General features: G+C 37.6%; 2 protein-coding genes across 5 annotated transcripts in view; one reads left to right on the top strand and one right to left on the bottom strand.

Annotated features, from left to right (window-relative positions):
* The window catches only part of asap2a (ArfGAP with SH3 domain, ankyrin repeat and PH domain 2a), a 53098-nt gene extending 48550 nt beyond the window's left edge, over nucleotides 1-4548 (bottom strand). For all 3 annotated transcript variants that reach the window (XM_041972012.1, XM_041972013.1, XM_041972014.1), the window contains exon 1: nucleotides 3970-4548. In XM_041972012.1, the coding sequence (XP_041827946.1) occupies nucleotides 3970-4095 (126 nt within the window). In that variant the 5' untranslated portion in view covers nucleotides 4096-4548. The remainder of the gene's footprint in view (nucleotides 1-3969) is intronic.
* Nucleotides 4549-17045: 12497 nt separating this feature from the next.
* mboat2a (membrane bound O-acyltransferase domain containing 2a) overlaps nucleotides 17046-20155 on the top strand; it is a 37713-nt gene continuing 34603 nt past the window's right edge. Inside the window, exon 1 of one of the 2 annotated variants that reach the window (XM_041971234.1) lies at nucleotides 17046-17312. In XM_041971234.1, the coding sequence (XP_041827168.1) occupies nucleotides 17098-17312 (215 nt within the window). In that variant the 5' untranslated portion in view covers nucleotides 17046-17097. The remainder of the gene's footprint in view (nucleotides 17313-20155) is intronic. The other variant, XM_041971233.1, reaches the window with a different exon arrangement.

The raw sequence follows: 20155 nt of genomic DNA, 5'->3' as shown, positions 1-20155 counted from the left end.
CATTATTGTATGAAAAGTGCTTGACTGACTGATTGATGTGCAGTGTTTACCTGAGTATTAATACACCAAAAGCTTTAAACATCTTCCACAACAGATCAGTGAGTCACAAGAGCAACCCCATGACACTGCACAGATCCTACCGGGTTCCTGAGCTGGAAGCGAATGCATTTGGGGTGTTTTTCCAAGCAGTGAGCTCCCAGTCCACAGTCAGTACAAGATGGGTGTGCTTCTTTAATTTTTTTTTTTTTTTTGCATTTGCATTTGCACAGGCCAAACATGGGACAGGTGCAAGAATATCTGATCCAACCTGCCCTACTTTTTTGGGGTCTTTCCGTTTGGGTCCCAATCTTACCAATTTAACCCAAAAGGGTGGAGCTTGACACACTGTAATCCCTTAAGTGGTCAAAAGAGTCATCACTTCCTGTACAGCTCGGCACAAAGTGACAAAAGTTTAATTATCCCATGGATATTTTTTTTCTTTTTTTTTTAAACCCCATCCCAAGAAGAAAGAGCAGAAACTGCTGGACGTTGCCATTCTCCTCATTTGTTTCTGTCTCACGGTCATCTTTGTTATAATTCAAGGACGGCGTTATGCCGCTATGACATCATTATTACGTAGATGATGCATCTATCGCTATCTGGCTGATACGCCGCCTACCGGTTAAAGGCACAGTTGGTTGTGGAAACACAACAAAGATCAGGGTTTACCCAACTGTTCCATACCAACCCAGACCTGTTGGGTCGAAACAAGGCTGGTGTCTGTTTGCCTGACACAATTTAGTAACTGGACCAATAAAAGAAAGAAAGAAGAGAAAAGAGAAACAGTCACAGATGCAAGAAATAGATAAAAAAAATAATAATAATAAAAAAAAAAAAAAACACCATGAATGACGTCTGCCAGGTTTTGGTTTAGCACAGACAACCTTAGAGATTTTTCCTTGGGGAGACACAAGCAGAGAGGCATCACCAGCAAGCCCAGTACTTAACACAGAGGTCACAGCCCTCAGGGCCAGGCACTCCCATTAACACAACATGGAAGTTTTTAGTTTTGAGTAAAAAAAAAAAAAGGGATTAAAAACATCAGCACATGTTGAAATTAGGATCATGCTGAAAAGCAACATAATTCTAAAGGGAAAAACAAATACTGGAGAGTTTATTTTTGAGAGGTGTACACAAAGGGAAGTCAGTACAAGTGTTTTAAAGAAGTTAAAAAAAAAAGGGGGGGGGGGGGGGGGGGGGTCATGACACAAAGCTCAATATCCTCTTACAGGATAAACAGGTTTTTATTGCTGTGGGTTTGCAAATGAAACCAACATGCACACACAAGTTGGCAGAATGGGCCCTTGGTAGCAGGCAATTTTAAACTACTAGTCTAATTAAGCTTGTGTCAGATGCAATTATGTTTAAAAGGAAATAAATGAACAGTGTAGTTAAGCCATTAAAAGAAACTCTTTCTTTTGTAGTCCTTTGAACTGTTATATTTTTAAAGCTTTTGGCACCAGAGGTGAGACTGTAAATCTATTAAATGTTCTCAAATAAAAAAAAGATCTGGAAATACAGATAACAGATGTGGCCTGTTTCATTTATTTGACTATGAGGGATGTATTCCATCTACTGTATTAGCAACACACACCTTATCGAAGTTATGGGTCCATGCTCACGTGTCGACTGGTTTATAACACCAAAAAATTTGTCTTATCATGTTTTTGTTCCATCCTCATTGGTAACAGGATTAAGAAGCGGATTTATCAAGAGCAAACCATCTGGAACAGCAGATTTCCACACTAATAATCACACCCATCTTCGAATAAATATATGTCCCTTGTCAACAAGTTCCAGCCTCACCAACAGTGAACAAGTTTCAACATATAAGGGCCCGGAAAAACTATCTCACTGTTCTGTAGCACCATCAATTCATTTTCTGAGTTAGTTTAAGCAGACCATTTCATACAAGTGGATGCAAAATCCAACTCTGAAATGTTTAATAAAAATGTATCTGGATTTGTTGCTGATGCCAACAATAGCCTGTGTGAAAAAGTCTGTGACAAACCAGCTCATTACCAAAAGCTGCAGGTATAAATTCACAAAATACAAGGCTTCCTCTTAAATGATACGCCAGCTGCTCCCCTCAGCCTGTCCTCAGCTGTCAGCTGAAGGGTGAAAACTAAGAAGTGAGCACTTATTTTTGAAATTAAAGAAAGCCAGAATCAGCACGTTTGAACTCAACAGCAGTGTTTTATACAGTATATGGATGCATTATTATACTCCGTAGGAAAACAGGATGCAATCCACATGTGGATATCTACGTTTGAACATATATAAATGTATGATATTCCAAACAGGCCAATAACTAGAAGTGTTCCCAATCCTCTACAGTGTTTAACTGGTCAAACAGACCAAAGTTTGCAGGGTGTATTTGTCCCAACAACAACGTTTTGTGCTCCCTCATCTTGAAGTGGTCAGTATAAAACAACATGCTTGCTCTGCAACAGCAAAAAGCAGATACCTAAAACAAAGCAGCTGAATTAGATTCTCAACCCAACAATTCAACCTCACAAGCCAGCAATTACAGCTGACCTGTTTCTTAAAGAGAGTAAAACCCACTCTTTTCGCTTGCTCCAACCAAACAACACATTCCTCTCTAAGCAGAGCTGAAATCGTTCCCAGTGGCAGATTTTGGGCTATTTTAAAAACAAGCAGCAGGAAAGCTTGAACAAAAAAAATGTGTGTAGCATGATGTCTGTGGCTGAAGTGGAGCACCTGTCAGTGTGAGCAGGTGTAAGTCTGTCTACTTGGCTCATTCTTCCAAAAACACAGGTTTAAAAATAAGCTGCTTCCCTCTGAGAGATGTCCAACATCAGACGGGTTAAAGTAAAGCTCACAACAAGCACAGTTGAGGATTAACTCTGTAAAACTGACACCAGCTGTTGATGACTTAGCTCACCTCCACATACATTATATATTAAGCTGCACGAAAAATGTGTGAGACATGAAACTGTTTGAGTGGCTGCTAACACTCTTCAGTGCAAAAAAGACACATTTCCCTACACGTCATAACCCAGCGTCCACAAGCATCCCCTGATTTACAAAGCAGGGACACACTAACACACATAACACTCTGAGCTACTCGTGTGAGAAATTCTATTTTTACCGGCAGGCAGGGCGAGGCTCTACCATACAGTACACAAAGTAGGGAAACTATAACAAGAGAGGGAGGGAGGCAGTGGAGGGCAATCAGGGAACAAAGCGGAAGTGTCCTTCCTCCTGATGACCTGCAAGTTAAAGGAACACAAAGTGCTTTCTGTGCACAGAAAGTGCAGTGCAGCTGTAAACTGGGGCACTGGCATAAGAATTTTTACGTCTATTACTGAAGGAATTGGCATTTTTAGCCAAAACCAATGTAATATAGTGGATTTAGTTGATCGATTTGTTTCTGTGGCTGCATGATTGCTCTGAATAGAGCATCAGCTGCTTGTCTGCTAGAAAAAGGAACCTCCTCTGTTTTTTTTTTGTTTTTTTTTTCTTCTTTTTCGGGAGTCTTTTCTCATCTTAATCTAAGTATAAATGTTGAACAACCCACATCTTTAGCGAGCTGTATATCTTTACTGCTTTGGATGTACCTTTAGTTGCTTGCTAATACTCGGGGGAACAGGAAAAAGATTTTAGAAAACTATTGATTAAATAACCTATTGCGTAAAACTGCTGCAATAAACCAAAACACAGACACATAACAGTACGTAAAACCTTTCTGAATAAAGATTGAGCTTGTTTGAAAATTAATATGGGACATTTTAGATGTATACAGCTAGGTTTTTGCACACTTTAAACACTATCAGGGACATGCATCATTGTCTTTAGCTAATAATAATAATTTTTAAAAGGATGTCTGTATCATTCTTTTTTCTTTCTTTCTTTCTTTTTATTTATTTATTTCTTATTACAAAGCCCAGTTCCAACAGACTCACTCACCTCCTCCAGAGCAGACACTGTATTCCTACAGTGGGACATCCTGGTGGTGAAATTAGAGGCAGTCGGTGATTTATAATCTTCATTTGTCTCTGCCACAAACTCCGAAACTGTGATTTGGTCCGGCATAATTAATCCCTTTGCTTTAGAGAAGAAGGAGAAGCACTTTTCTTAACCCCCTTTGTCGTCTGTACAGTTATAGCACAAAAAAATTTCAAAGAAGCAGTAGCAGCAGAAGTGTCTTTGAAGGTCCCTGCGGGTAGCAAACCATCTCCAGGTGTGTTTATGTCATTCCCCTGTGTATTCCCAACACAATCCAATACTGCGGTGTCGCACGCTGGCGCGAGGAGTTGCTGTGCTGTCGCTCTCGCCGCGCTGTGGTACAAGGTGATGGATAGGTTAAATATCTCCTGCCTTTTAGATCGCTATTATCCTCTCTCCGTTTAGTTCAACAGCTTATCCTCAATGCAAAGTTAAAGGGATGCTTCCGTAATGACGCTTGATATCCTCTTTTGGTGTCCCAAACCTGCAAGTGATCGGAGATAACTTCTCTCTCCACCAAGCCCCGGGAAACAACAAGCGAGTGATTCAACGGGAGCTGTAGAAATTGACAAAGGTAGAGGAGGGGATTCATTGAACCCACACCAGCCAATGGAGAACGGCAGCTGGGAAGAAGAGCCAATCGAAATCCAGAGAATTATGCTGCCTTCAAATGCTCCTCGTACGCCACCGCATCCTAGTAAAATTGAAATTTCTGTGAATGCTGCAAGCATTCACAGTTGTTGTTGCATTGTTGCAAAACAAAATTGTACAGAAGTTGCACCTTAAAAGTTTCATACAGCATTAAATTAAATGATTAGTCAGAAGAAAATCTCGACATAAGCTGAACATTTATATAAGTAATATAATAACTCATTTAACATGGTTTAACCATCTGAGTCCTGAGGTAGTTGGTTAAATTTACAGTAGTTACCAACTACTGAGCTGGGATTGTAAAAGTCTTAAACTATTTAAGGTGCATAACTTAGATGGCGTGTAGGCTTGTTAACAGAAACTTCTGGTAGCCTACTCAAATATTATGATCGTGATTTCATATGACTTTGGTGGAGTTACATTACTGTCAACATCTGAAATGCTTTAAATCCAATCATGACTGTTTGCAGGAATAACCTACACAGACTAGTAAGAATATAAGGCTGTGATTGAACTAATTCTAAAGGAAAGTAGTTCATTAGAATAAACAATAGGCTGACTAAATATTTGATAATACTATGTGTCAGCTCTTGGCTGTACTGATTCTGTGCTCAAAAAAATCGGAATTTTTAACTTTTTTTTTTCTTTGTGACTAATCCCAAAAAAATAGCCTTTTATTTTCATTGGTCCAACAGTCAGTGAACGCAGCATTTTGACTACAGAGTCACTGGTAGTATCTTCCTTAAGGTGGAAACTGGATAAACAAGCAGGTGTGTGGAAATGTCACACTATCAAAGTGAATAAGCAGTTTAATACGTTTTGGGTGAATGGCTCTATTTTTATTTTCTTTTTATAACATCCAGAGCAAAATAAGGGTCTACACACATCAGTTCATTTGTTCAATGGATTCACTTGTTCATTGATAGGCTACCTTTAGATTAACTCTAAAATTAGTTGAATGTCCAAAAGTGAAAACAAGTACATTTAGGAGCACATAAACAAATTTCCCACACAGTATGGTACAAAAATCTCCAATTACCCCTAACTTCTTTTTATCTTTTCAGGAAAACATGAAATCAGTGAAACATCTACAAACTTAAATATAATTTCAGAATATAAGCCAAAAGAAATTGAACAATACTAACAAATTCAAAGTCAACATTTCTTTCCGTTTCTTAAAGTAATCTTTAATATTTGTTCTCCAGGCTTCTTGAAGGATGTTTCAAATCTCATCACTCCATGAGACTTGTTGCCACTAATTTTTAGTTCAGTTTTTGTGTAATTTGGCATACCTCAGTCTTTTCTCTTTTTTCCCTCTGAATGCCATGTTGACAGTGAACCTTCCATGGAAACCATTTCTGATGAGAGTTCGGTGAGCATTAGACGGTTCACCTGAAAGTCCAGATCCATCTCTCAGATGCTGTCAGGAATTTGTTGGATTTTGTTTCTTTTTCTTTCAGACATCCCTTTCAGTTACTGCCCGTTTCCCCTCAGATCTTAAGGATACACTGCATACCATGTTAAAAAATGCCAAGTTTCTGAATAATAGCTCTTTGGGAATCACCTTTTTGGTGCAAAAAGAACAATTAATGCCTCCGTACGTGTGTTGCCTTTAGCATTTTTTGTAGATGTGATTAAATAAATGAGAGCAAATTGTGTGCCAACGGGCTGGTGGTAACAAAGTTCCTATGATTGCAAATGGGTTCTTTGCTAAGTTATCTGTTATGTGTAGACACAACAGTTTATCATTTAGGTCAGGTTATCCAAAAGTGAAAGACCTTCAGAAACTGGAAAGTCTAAATAACTGTTGCTTAAGATTATTTTGAAAGAAGTTTAAATCCTTGAAAGGAAAATATAAAGAGTGACTTCAGATCTTTGCACACTGCCATATATGGCTAATGATATTCTGTGCTGTAAAAAATAGTTTTCACATTGAAAAATTTTTGCAAAACCTGCTGTTCTGCATTGTGCTTTCACAGTATAAACATATAAAAAGATCAATAGGAGAATAGACAACTTTTCCTGAGTGTATACTCTTGAGTTTACCTGAAAACAAGTTTTGCATGGCCTTTGTGTTTGAGACATTTTCATTATTCATAATCCTGTTTGGAAAAAACAAAATGCAAAAGAAGGAAGAAAACACTCTCTATTAAAGGCATTTTTTTTCCCCCAACCCTGAATTTTTGTCAGCAGGAGCTGAGAAGAACAACAGCATTTACTCTTGGAGCCAGTGTGATTACCTTGGTTTTGGGATGCGAAACCTGCTAAAAATTTCCCACCCCATCCAGGCTAGGCAGGGCAGTGGCTAGTATAAATAGTGTAGCGGAAGCAGAGGGAAAACCCTGGGCAGCCTTTAAATCACAAACTGGGCAGTGTTCAGACATTCTTTCAACTCTGCAGCGTCTCCTGGCAAGCGGCTAAAGGACGAGTCTAAGACCCAATCTGACCCTGAATGGCTATAGGCCCGAACTAAACGCGCTTACAGCAGGCATGTGCTAGAAAGACACAGCAGCTCAGTCAATGAGGTCAGCACAAAAAATTCATTGATCAGGATTGATCCTTAAAATCGGGACATCAAATTTAAAATCTTGATGAATGATTCATCAGTTTGATGTTTCTATTTCTATTGCATCACACAGGAAGTATTTGATGCACTGGAACATAATATTGAAAAAAGTATAAAACAGTGCTTCGTTAGAACCTGTAAAAGAGCAACTATGCATATCAGTGAGGCAGATAAAACAAATGCTGTTAAACATTGTAAAATGGAGCCTTTGCACAAATAACTTAATACCATTAATAATAATTCTGTTTACTTCTTTGTATAATCAACAACATTTACATTTTACTACTAAGTTGCATTTGTTGCTGGCCACTGGGAAAAAGGTTGCAAAGCCAAAGCCGTTAGCTGCCTTATTAAACAGAACAAAAGGCTCATTCACCAACAGAGCCCATCCTCAATATAGACTTTGTTTGCATGCAAGCTGCATGTTGCCTCGAGTAACAAGTGAGAAATGAAGTTGTTTAGATCTGCTTTGGTCACGGCTGGCATATTTAAATGTCATCAAATGATTTAATGAAACTGAAAATGTCCTTATTGATAAAAAAAAACTTTGGTTAGGAATGTGTAAGTTTCCTGTTTAAGCAAAGCTGATTTGGAAAAAAAAAAGAAAGCCAAATGAAACTAGACAGCTGCAGAAAGAACAATCGCCAAAGCAGATGTTCCGCCGTCCAACTCATAGAAAAGATATTTGCAATTTGTTTTGTGAGCTGTGGAACACAGGGTGTGTCACTGCACTCATTCCCTGGTCAAAATGAACCTCAAACACCCAATTCAGCATTAGCAGGAAATGTTATTTCAAGAAATGGGATTGATGTGTAAGTGGGAGTCACTTTTTCCTAAATGCACTGCCATGACATCATTATTATGTAGCAGGTGGGACAAATTTACAATTCAGCTTTGTGTTTCCAATTAGGGGAATGAATGACTTCTTTGTTTGAAATAATATGCAGCTAATTGAAACAACATATTCTGAGCCAGGCTTATGTGCACTAATGAGACAGTGTGATGTGGGGAACTCTTCTCATATATCATAGACTGCATCACTGACTAAATCTCCTTTAAAGATAAAGTTGATGCACAAATTAAGCTCCTGCTTGAAGGCAAAAACTGGACAAGCAGTGCCTGTTGAAGCGGAGCAGAACCTGGGCCTGGGATGAACAGAGGATGGAAGAAGAAAAAGAAGAAGAAGAACCCTAATACAACAGTTCTGCACTTATTTCTTGCTTCTACAGATGGGTGTATTGGATTCAAATAACAGTTATATATATAAATGTATAAATAGTCCCACAAAACGGGATCATGTGTAAAACTTAGATAAAAACAGATGGAAAGATTATAAACTAATTTGGTTTATTAGGAATAAGTCAGAAACATGGTTGTCTATTAAGTGAGGATTCACTATTCTGAGACTATATGAGAAAAAATAAGCAAAGTCAAAATGGGGAAAAATATTGGGGTTCAACATAGTTGATGATATTAATCAAAGGTTTAGAGAATCAGGAAAATAGGTCACTTTTCTTCATTTCAGGTCATACTTGTTCTGTGTCTGTTCCTGTTGTGGTTCATACTTTGCTCTGCAAGTTATCTGAATTGTGTGTTTTGATAATTGCCATTTTAGCACCTGTGATTGGATGGTTTCAATTTATTTATTTGGATGAGACAATGCGAGTAAATGAACATTACATGGAACATAATTGTAAATGTGCTCAAGGCTAATTTCCATCTGTTGTCCCCAAAAGATGATAAAACATGATAATAAAACAACAATCAATGAAATAAACAATCCAAAAATACATATTAATAAGAGTCTAGTTGTATAAGAACAAGGGCATTGACACATCCTACAATACAATACACCTAAAATGCCTAATAAATAGACCCCACCTTTACTATCATGGCAACCTTTGCATATCAACAGGATATCTGTAAAACCATATCATGCACTTTTTTATTTCTCTGAACTGAATAGCAAATGGCTGAACATTAAGAAAATGGACTTGATTTTCATAACTCATTAAATTCATCCCTGGACTTATTTCTTTATCACCTAAAGAATCGGGGTTTCCATTAATATCCACATCACAACATTCCCACTCATTCCAGGCACAGGAATGCCAGGGCTCATGATTTTCATTTAACATTGCCACCATGAAGGACAACCAAGAAAAGAAGTCTTCTCAGAAATAATTGCATGACATATTTAGCCAATGTCAACCATACATGCACGCACGCACACACACACACACACACACACACACACACACACACACACACACACACACACACACACACACACACACACACACACACACACACACACACACACACTCTTGTACTTCATTATATCCTGACAGGCTGTGTGTCATTGTGCTTCAACTTCACTCTGCTTCCTGGTTACCGTACCCTAAGATGTGTAGTTTCACTGGTACACTTTGCAAGCTATCCAGAAAGCTCTCCTCTCTAAAGGGAAGTACTTATTGTCTGGTATCCTGCAGTAAAAATGATACCAATCCTTCCTTTTGGAGTAACATCCCATTATTCCACATCTCCTGAGACAACGCAATGCTACTGAATAAATAAAAGGACAGTGGGTGTGTGTATATTGCTGATCTCCTCTTGTCACACAACACTATAATGTAAACCACAGGATATTAGCTGTTAAACCACAGGATGAAAACACAACCACACAAAAAACAGAGATAATGATCTATCAAGTCTAAACATTTCCCTCACTGTATCTGGGATGGGAAGATGAAAATTCTCATAAGTGTGCAGAGGACTCTCATGAGAAATGCATATTATGTGGACTCTTTTCTTGGCTAGTGCAGACACTTGGATATCTGCAGCAGTATCATCTTATTTTAGTATCTGCAGTTAAAAATTCATTTCCACTGAATAAAGTACCAGGAGTTTTCTATTTGCTGTGAAATGTGTACTATGGAGTAAATGGAAGACAGTTGCAAGAATATTAATGAGATTTTTCAAGCACGAACCTATGAAACCTCAATTCCTGCATGTGCACCCTTTCCTGGGTTTAGACTATTTGACAGTAGTGAGATGGCTGCTTGGGGGGCTGTCAGGCTCTGGAGCTCCATGTCTCCTTGCACCATCTCCTCTACACAAATGTAAGATACAGCCTCTACAAAGGGATTCATATTTTTTGAGCCATTCTGCAGTCATTTTGTTTCTATCAGTACTCATTTCCAGCTATTCATATTCACGTTTCAGCCCTTATTAGTCAGTTCCATATTTTTATGTTTTTTTTTTTTTTGTAGTATTTTGCACTTAGTAATCAGTTCATGTCTTTTGAGTGTGTTCTGCATCAGTTTCTCCACATTTACCACATATGTGCCTCCATATTTGTTTGCCTGTCTTTGTAGTTCAAGTTGCTCTGTACTTGTTTTGCACTTTGATGGCCATTGTTAATCTCCTTACAGTCATTTTTATGTCAGTTACATCTTTGTTGTTGTTGTCTTTGCATTCACTTAATTTCTGCTAATAAATCTGTTTTGTTGATTCCATCTGTTTGTTGTAATAACTTTCTACATATCAGTGTTTGTTTATTTCTGTTTTTGTGGTGTCATTTTGCATCTTCTCTTTCAGCGTCTAGGGTTTCTAAATTCACGGTGATAAAATGATCCATTTAGCAACCTGCTTTTTTCCTTTTGAAGATTCACCATGCGACCGCTGTCATGGTGCAAATTCCCAAGCACTTGTTCTGATACAACAACAGATGAGTTGAGAGCATTTCAAGTAGCTGCATTAAAGAGTGATGGAGTAATGGCAGGAGACCATGGTGGATGAGAGTGCACTATGTCACAGCAATTATGTGATTAATTTTACAAACTTAAGAAAGTGCTCACTGAGTGAAGAGGGGATGAAGAGTCAATGCTAAAGCACAGTGCAGCTCAGCAAAGAATAAAGGTAGAGCAAGTTTGGATGGTGTGTCAAGTTATTTTGTTAGTATACCCTAAGGAATGCTAATGCAGGGTCCGTGAGTTCAGTACATGGAGCTCAGTGACTTTAGAAAACTATTATATTCATCCATCTTCATCCATCTTCTGGACTAAGTGGAATTCCATTAATAAAAGAAGATGATCATAGAAAACCTATCATACATAAAGCAATAATATAAAATCATCTGTAACGCTGCAGGAATGTAAGAAGGATATCTTGTCTGTGTCAGATCAATAATCAGACCAGTTTGGATATTTGCATCCAATGTACTCTGGTTATTAAATCATCTATAATGGGTCACGTCATTTAGTTACTCAGAAGATTAAGTTATGTGACTGACATCACTCATTGCCTTCTTTGCTAGCTAAAAAGTCATACAGCTTTTATTCATGAATCTTAATCTGTTCAGTTTTTTAGAATAAGCCTAAACTAACCAGCTGCTGGTAGATTTTTTTTCACTACTTTACACTCGTGAAGCACCATTGATGTTTAAAATTCTTTGAAGTCAATTCAATACCTTCAGGTTAATATGTACAGTATGTGATTATCAAAGACAGTTTCTTCCTGACACTAAAAGCATGAACAAATGTGAATCTTGAAAGGCCTCCTTAAATTCTGCTGTTCTCACTCCCAGTACACTCCCACTCCTCCCACCCGTGAAGCCTTTATTGTGTGCCCACTTTGCATGCTGCATTGGTTTGTGCAGTGCTGCTGAACTTTGGGCCGCAATGACAAACATCTTTATTCAGGTTTTTTAAAGGAATAAATAGATAAATACTAATTAGAAAATCATTAACACTTAGGGTGAAACTTCACACAGCTGTACATTGTGTGCATTTATTGTAAGTAATTGAAAAATACAAAGAAAATTCACTTTAGAATTATTAAAAAATTAAATGCAGGTGTTTTCTTTGCATGCATGAGTTTGTAAACCTGACATCTTAATGAGCTTATGTAATACCGATGAGTAAAATCTGTTATGTCCTGAATATTTATTCAGCAAAGGTGGCTGAGTGAGGAATGAGGCAAACATGGGGACAACAATACAGTCAGACTGTAAGTGAGGGGAAGGGAACAAGTGCCCCACCCTGTGCAGAAAATTAAACAAAGAGCTGGAGCGAGCTTGTACTTCTCCCGCTGAAGTAGATGTTGCTTACAAATTTGACTCCATGTTTCCCAAATGGCCTATTGATGTGGGAGAAGGACGGATTTGTGTTTCTGTACTCAGCACTTTAGCTGGAGGATGTTGTGCCACTGAAGTGGTTTGTTGCTAAGTTTGCTATCTTTTGTACTCAGAAGACTCTGTACTATTGTTATTGTAAGACACACAGAACCACATACAGAATACGCACATACATGTATTTTTTTCAGATTATGTTACATTTTGACCAATTATATATCAACTTTAATTTGACCACAAGATTTCCAGAATACAGAAAACATTGATTTTTCAGTTAGTTTGAGCTAACTGATTGGCTAACACTGTTCATTGATTGTAAAATATGGCCCCAGTCTTAAGCAGCGCCTCCGTGACTCCCGCAGGTTGTACAGCTGGGCTATTTTGAGCTGGGATGATGATGTGCTCCCTAAGAATTCCCACTGGGGTCACAGAACCATTAAAACAGCTTGCCAAGTAAGATTTCTGTGTCTGCAGGCACTGCTAAGCCAAAATGGAAAGACAGGAGGGGGGAAAAGAAAAGATCTTCAGACACTGAGGACTGTGGTGGTGCATAAACAGTACATGCCCATCTCTTAGGATTTGTTCTATTTCAAAAAGGCTGGTCCAGACTGACCCCCAAACACAAAGACACTTCCTTTTTGATCCATAAACAAAGCCAGCATGTCCCTGGATGAGCAAGAACATGTAGTGAAATCTTGGACTACTGACTAAATATGGAGCTTAGACATCAGCTATAAAGCTTACTTCGTAAACAGCTGCCATTCACACTGTAACAGCGAGTAATCCCAGAACAAAAAAATGAAAGAGGACTGAATGTAAAGATTATCACATGTACAAGTGGGTTGCACAGCCTGGTTTTCTTTGTAAATAAGTACGAACTGTTATCATTCAAATGCTGTTACATCTTTTTCAATTAATTACTGGGGACTTTTTCCTTTCCCAGGTCTTTTACTCCATTTCTTTTGTTTCCTTTTTCCTTACCCGTTAAATGGAAAATCAGTCTAGGAGACAGATAATGAAGAAGAGAATAGGGTGCCATGATGATACCAACTTAACTGCTACTGCTTTGATGATTGTGAATTCAGTTGGATGTCTCAGAGTTGGAAAAGTTATTCAGTTTAACAGAATTACATGAATGTAATGAATCCCGTTCCATCCAGCAGTCTGTCTTAATGTTAAACCTTTTCAGCCGTCTTTGTGTACTCATGAATGATTAATGGTGATTATATAAGATCTGTAGTACATGAAGTGCATGGAGAGTGTTTCAGGAGAGCAGGGGTGTAGTGATGGCATCCATCGAGGAAAGGGGAAGAAACTTAAATAGATTCCTGGTATGAATAATTAACATGCAACAATAATACCATATTCCCTTTAATCGTACATGTTTTATGTTAAATCTTTTCATCAAGAGCTCAGAGTACAGAAGAGAAAATCAGTCTTTACATTTCTTTTTGCTCTCAAATGTAAAATCATTTTCTTTTCCTGAATTTGCAGCTTTTGGTGGGATCCTTTTGCATTCAATATTGTGAATGGTCTTCAGAGCTGTAAGATAATCTTGTGATGGCTCATTAATTTAAATTAGTCATTTCTAACAGGAATACACCCTGGTTGTTTTTTTTTTATGTGTGTGTCTTTGGTTCTTTGGCTGTTTTTGTGATACATCTTGTTGTTGTTATTGTCTTGGTTATTTTTTTTAGGAACTCCTAATGGCTGTCAGCTTAGTTTACTTGTAAAAGTTGTAGGAAATTTTCTGTTGTGTTTTTCTGTACAGGTGTAGCAGTTGGTTGTCTGGTGTTTGGATTGAAGGGTGATGGCTTCTATCTACTGTGTCTCTGTCTCCTCTTCCTTTTTTCCACTTTCCTTTTTACTTCTCTTTATTACTCTCCTTTTTTCTGTCCCCTCTGGTCAGGTCCAGCAAGATTACATAAATGCCATAATACCAAATAAATAAGCTAAAACATTAAAAAAAAATAAAGAAATAATAAAATTTGTTTGTCAAGAGGAGCCTTATACCCATAAAGCTCCTCTTGGCATAGCCTTTTTTCCACATGCATTCGGGTTTTGAAAGTTTAGGTCACAAAGGAATCATGTTGATCTCCCAAACAATTAAGTCTTTTTCTAACTTTGAGATAATGAGTCCACCATCAGAGAACAACAATGGGCTGCAAGGAAAAAGCCACAACTTGCCAAAAAGAACATTGCTGCTTGTCTGCAGCTTAACTTAGATTATGTGGGCGAGCTAAACAGCTGGTGGAAAATTGTTTTGTGGACTCATGAGACTAAATTAAAACTTTTTATTTTTAAAATCAATGTCCTTGTAAAAGAAAGACATGACTGGTTATAGTAGACAAAAAAACAACAACATATTTTTAAGTTGCTATGTTTATAATCTTGACCTTAATCCAGTAGAAATTTAGTGAAAGGGTCAGATGTGAACAATTTATGTGATGAAAGTTAGAAAAAAAATAGGGAAGAACAGCATCAGATTTTTAGGAAATAATTAATAGATCGTTACAATTAATGTGGTTAGCTAATGTTTTAAAAAAAAATTAAAGCAAAGTTTATTAATGTTCAATGAATATGAATGCCCATGCTTAAGCACTAAGAGCCTCTTTTAGTCCCTGGTGTTGCCAGGATAAAACTCATATGAAATGGGCTTTATGTGTAGTTTTGCCTTTCAACTTAAATACATAAATAATAAAACGGCTAAAGCCCATAGTAATGTGACAGTTCAGCCTGAATCAACTTGTGAAAATATTATATGGATGGTGCAAATTAATATTTATTCATGCTCATTAACCAAGAATGAATGAATGAATGAATGAATGAATGAATGAATGAATGAACGAACGAATTTTATGTTATATAACGTAATGTAAGATCACAACAAACATAAATACACTTTTTAGATGGTTTTGTATAGCTTGGGTCGCCCTGTGGCTGGCTTGCTGAAAATCCAGGTATATCCATTAATTCTTTATGCAGGAAAGCTTCATTTACTGCTCAATTTTCCTGTTTCTCCCCTGTTAAGAAGTGCACGAATAACTGAACTAATAACCAGCCTGCCCACTAGGACAATCAGGTTACATGGGATACTGATAGTACACAAATGCTGCCCTCTATTGGTCTGTCCCATCAGTTGCAAAAACTATTGCTGTGTCACTACTTTCAACAAATCTAAGGAAACTATTTTAGTCGAAGAAAGAATTTAGAAAATATTTTCTTTATTAGTTTAAGTATTATATAATAAAATAATTTATGCTAAAAAAGGAAATCAATTATAATCTTTGGATAAATGGTTTTTCCAAGGGAAATTATGGCATTCCACCAGATGGTGCTGATTGACAGTAGAGAATGAAAAGCTGCTTACATAGTGACTCCCTCAGGCTATTACATAACTACGAGCAAATAAAAGGATGCTGATTGATCACGATGGTTGAATTTTCATAAACAGAATACAGCATTCCTGTCTTTGAAACAAAAAACAAAACAAACAACAACAACAACAACAACAACAACAACAAAAAAACAATCTTGGATATTTCTCAGTGAAATGTATTTGTATTTTTTTTTTTTATTAGAAACATATTTTAAAATGGACCTTGCCAAATTTCCAGTTTGTTGAAATTCCTTGTTAAATTCCGTTTAATCTTTTGATTACAGTGCAATCAGTATTTATCACACAGGGAAGGAGAGTTTGATGGCACCATGTCCTTAAAAAGCCATTTTGTTCTTTTTGCATCCCACAAAAACAGTCACAGTAAGGCCACAATGCATAATGGAGATATATTTAAGAATCTGATTAAGGAGGGGGAGAAAAGTTCAACATTATCAACCGTTCAGTTAGAAACAGATTGGTGCCCTCTAATGTGATAACTTTCATGTAGATCTATGACATAATGTACCACATGTAGTAATTTAATTTTCCTTTTAGGCTTGAACCAGATCATACAGTGCAGTTGCAGACTTTTTTGTTCACTTTTCAAGCATCACTGACCTCTGTGTTTCAGTTTTTAACACCCCTCTTACCTCATTTTCACCCCCCTCTTCCTTCACATGTGGAATGCCGTACATGTGAAAGGGGAGGGGGGCGCAAACAGTATAGTTCAAACTAAATTCCTGTTACCTTGAAGTTTCAATATTAAAACGTGTAACGCTCTTACAGACGTGGGACTGAAATATGGAGTTCTGTTTCTTTGCACATTAGGTCAAAATTGATGGTTATAGGACAGAGGGCTGGGCAGCTATATCTCCCCCACGCTACCATTTTTTACTGTCGTCAAAGAAACTCTGTTTTTTAAGATAGTTCACCTCCAATTATGTAAAAAAAAAAAAAAAAAAAGTCTCATTCTTAGTATGAAAATAGCACAGACATGTCCATGATATCCCATTTTATGTGATAACTTTTATTCCCAAGAAAAATCCAATAAAGCATTTTATATACAGCTAATTGCGTGATTTTCTTTAGACGACGACGCATGCAGACAAGAGGAACGCCCACTGAGTTAGTGGAAATTTAACTTTTTTTGTAAAGTATACTCATAATAACTAAAAGCTATAATAACTAAAAAAGGTATAATTTTGACACAGATTAATTAACTGCAGTAATAATTACTATTAACAGTAACGTCCTTTCGCAACTAACAAACTAACGTCGCGTGCAGGCCAAACAGACAGAGAGAGCTGAGGTAGCCACTCTCGCCTTGTCTTTGTACTCTTTGTTGAATGTGTGCTGTGGATGACAAGCGTCCAGCTCGTCGCAAAAACAGCAGCAGCAGCGACGGAGAGGTATTTATCACCGCAGCAGTCGAGGGGAGTGAAGCGAACCGGAGGTAGGAGATTGGAAGGATTTACGGACACCATCCAAGCATGGATACCCAAACGACAGCATCATGCACTGGATCTACTTTGTTGCAGCCAATCAGCGAAATTATCAATCTCCCTCTTGACCAGGTATGTGTTTGGATGGTGAAAAATACTGGTCCACCAGATGTCTGAGTTGGGGGCAAAATTTTTAAAACGACCTAAAATAGCATTGTTAGCAAGCACAACGTTAGCAAGCCCAGCCTGATGCGCACCGCTGTCCTTAGCTTAGCCTGTAAACACTGCGGGTATGAGTGCAAAAAATTTCTGATGGTGATTCACTGTCACCGTCATTTAGTCGCTTTTTCGAGCTAATGCCCTTTGTCTCCTTTAAAGCCCAAAGCCTAATCCAGAAGGTTTCAAACAAGGATCCAAGAACCATCTGATATATTTGATCTGCTTGCCATTGGGGCGAAAAAAATTGAAACCAGCCTTTACTAATTAAATTAAACTATAATAATCACTAGAAGTTAGCTCCATAATGTGTATATTAAAACACCTCGGGGTGAGCCGCTTTCCTTGCTTAGAAACAGAAAAAAAACCAAAGTTGTGCTACAAAAATTGAGCAGCAAAATACAGAGAATAAAATGTCATTCTTCCTACTTTTGTATTGGGTTGGATTCTGGGATTTTCCTTAATTTGATGTCATTTCAAAGAGTGAAGAAAGTCATCCATGTTATAATGATGTAAGGCCTTTTCTTTAAAGTTAATAAAGAAAGTTCAGCTACAACCCAAAACCCTATCTGGATAAGTTTAGGAGCATATGGTTATAATAGAGATCACAGCAGCTATTTGAGGCAGTGTGGGAATGTGCTGAATAGCTTGTATAGGTGTGGTATGTCTGAAGTAGTCAAATCCTGTTTGTTAGTTTATATTAAATAGTTTTCTCAAGTGGAGTTTAGTGCTTTATGTAAACTACATTTACACTTGTACAAGCGTCACACCCACTGCATGCATGTACACATTTAAAAAGAAGCTCAGATAAAAGAATTATCTTGTGGGTGTGAGTACAAAGCTTTGACCAGTCATGTCAGATTGGCTCAGTGACTCACGGTATTTTAAATGGGTTCCTATTAAAAAGTACATTTCTTCTCCTCTCTACACATTATTATGTGAGTTGCTGAAGTGTTACAGTAGCTCGTCTGAGTTAAGCTGGGAATATCCCCTTTTAACCACATTGGTTTGTTCCAGTTTCACTGTTATATTATTGTTTTTACACACGAGGTATCTCTTATACATATAATGATGAGTCTGTTTCCAAGCATCCTTTTTCATATCTGATATAACTTCTCTACTTTGTTGTAGATACATGATATTAGATGAGTGTGTTTTGGAGGAAGTTTGTTTCCAAAGATTTTGGAATCACATAAAAACAAAAAACAAAATCTGAAATCTGACTCTCTAAAGAAGTATTTTATTCTCCCAAGCTCTCTTGTCCTTTAAGCATGTGCTAAAATTAGTTTTAAGATTAAGATAATGTATTTGACCCATGTATGCTGATGGGAACTTGTGATTTAATCCTTGATGTGGTGCAGTCAGCCTAACCAGCCATATTTTGCTCCAGCCAAACTGGAATTTGTTAGCCTTTGATCAGCACCCTGCAAGTTTCCAGTTTAAAGAAACATGGTGCAAAGTTACACAAGTCAGGCAAGTAGTGCACGTAAGCGACATCCTTGTGTACCCTTTTATAATTTACCACTGTTTTCGCTCCCATCTCTTAAAGACCTGCTACCTTAAAGGCTCAGTTTATACTGATATGTTAGTTGAATGGATTAAAAAACGGCAAATTATATGTAACTGCTTATTTTTTCTTTGGAGGAGGTCAGATTTGTCACAATGTAGGAATTATGCAAATAGCTTACATGATGAGTAGAGGCAGAAAAACCTGATGGTCTTTCTGCCAGTCAGGGAACAGTGTCTCTCATGGGATAGAAAACCTTCCTTTGGTGCAGACTTAAGTCTTTGTAATTTAGCAGACCTTCCACATGAGCAAAAAGTAAAGAGAAACCTTAAACAACACAATTTGACCTCTTTAAAGGACATAATCAAATGCAGCAATTATTTTGATTTATCTTCCTCATGCCCTGCAGTATTTGTTATGAGCTAACCTAAAAGTTTCAAATGGCAAGGATAATCTGTTTTTTTAACGGCACTGCTAATTCTGATAACTACCTTAAAAGAAGATTGTAATCATCAGTGCAGACAGTAGTCACATGGTACTTCCTGTCCTGACCGTTTCCATTCTGTTACCACTGGCGCAGCAGTTTTATAAGGAGCATGAAATGAGAAATCACCCCCATTGTGTGTTTCCTTATTGAAATATCGGAGGCCTCTTGTACTTGGTTTCCCTGTATTGACAACTGATGCTGTAAGATAGAAGGATGTCCAAACAGGACACAAAGTCAAGCCCTATCATGGCCCACATTACTTTGTTGGGCAGGTGTCACTATTGTGACAGTGTTATTTGTAAGCTTCCTGCCAACCGGGTGCTCTATTGTGCCAGCACTGCCATCAGCACCACATAAATCAATACGTCCACTTGGATGCAAAATGATCTGTGTAGCGGTAGCCCATGGAAATTAATGCTCATTTTCTTCTGTATTATAGTATCATCACCTCACTATATGTAGTTAGGACTGTGTGCATTATATAGACTGGTCTGTCTGTGTCTCACGGTCTTTCCCCTGTTAATAACATGATGATACTACATTGAATAAAACTTTGTACTGCTTTTTTTTTTTACTCCCACACAAACACCAGTCACCCACCCTGATATGGAAGATGTGATACTTGTTCTCATAACACTGATCCTGATCTGTGTCTTACCTGGATTTAGCTGCATTGCTTGCCACAAAACTGTAGAGTGAAGACATGTAGAGGACATCATCCTGACAGCGCATTACTCTTATCTCCACCTCAGATATCCACCTCTT

The sequence above is a fragment of the Melanotaenia boesemani genome, chromosome 20, assembly GCF_017639745.1.
Source record: "Melanotaenia boesemani isolate fMelBoe1 chromosome 20, fMelBoe1.pri, whole genome shotgun sequence".
Taxonomy (NCBI): Eukaryota; Metazoa; Chordata; class Actinopteri; order Atheriniformes; family Melanotaeniidae; genus Melanotaenia; species Melanotaenia boesemani.
This window is presented reverse-complemented; position numbering and strand designations above follow the sequence as displayed.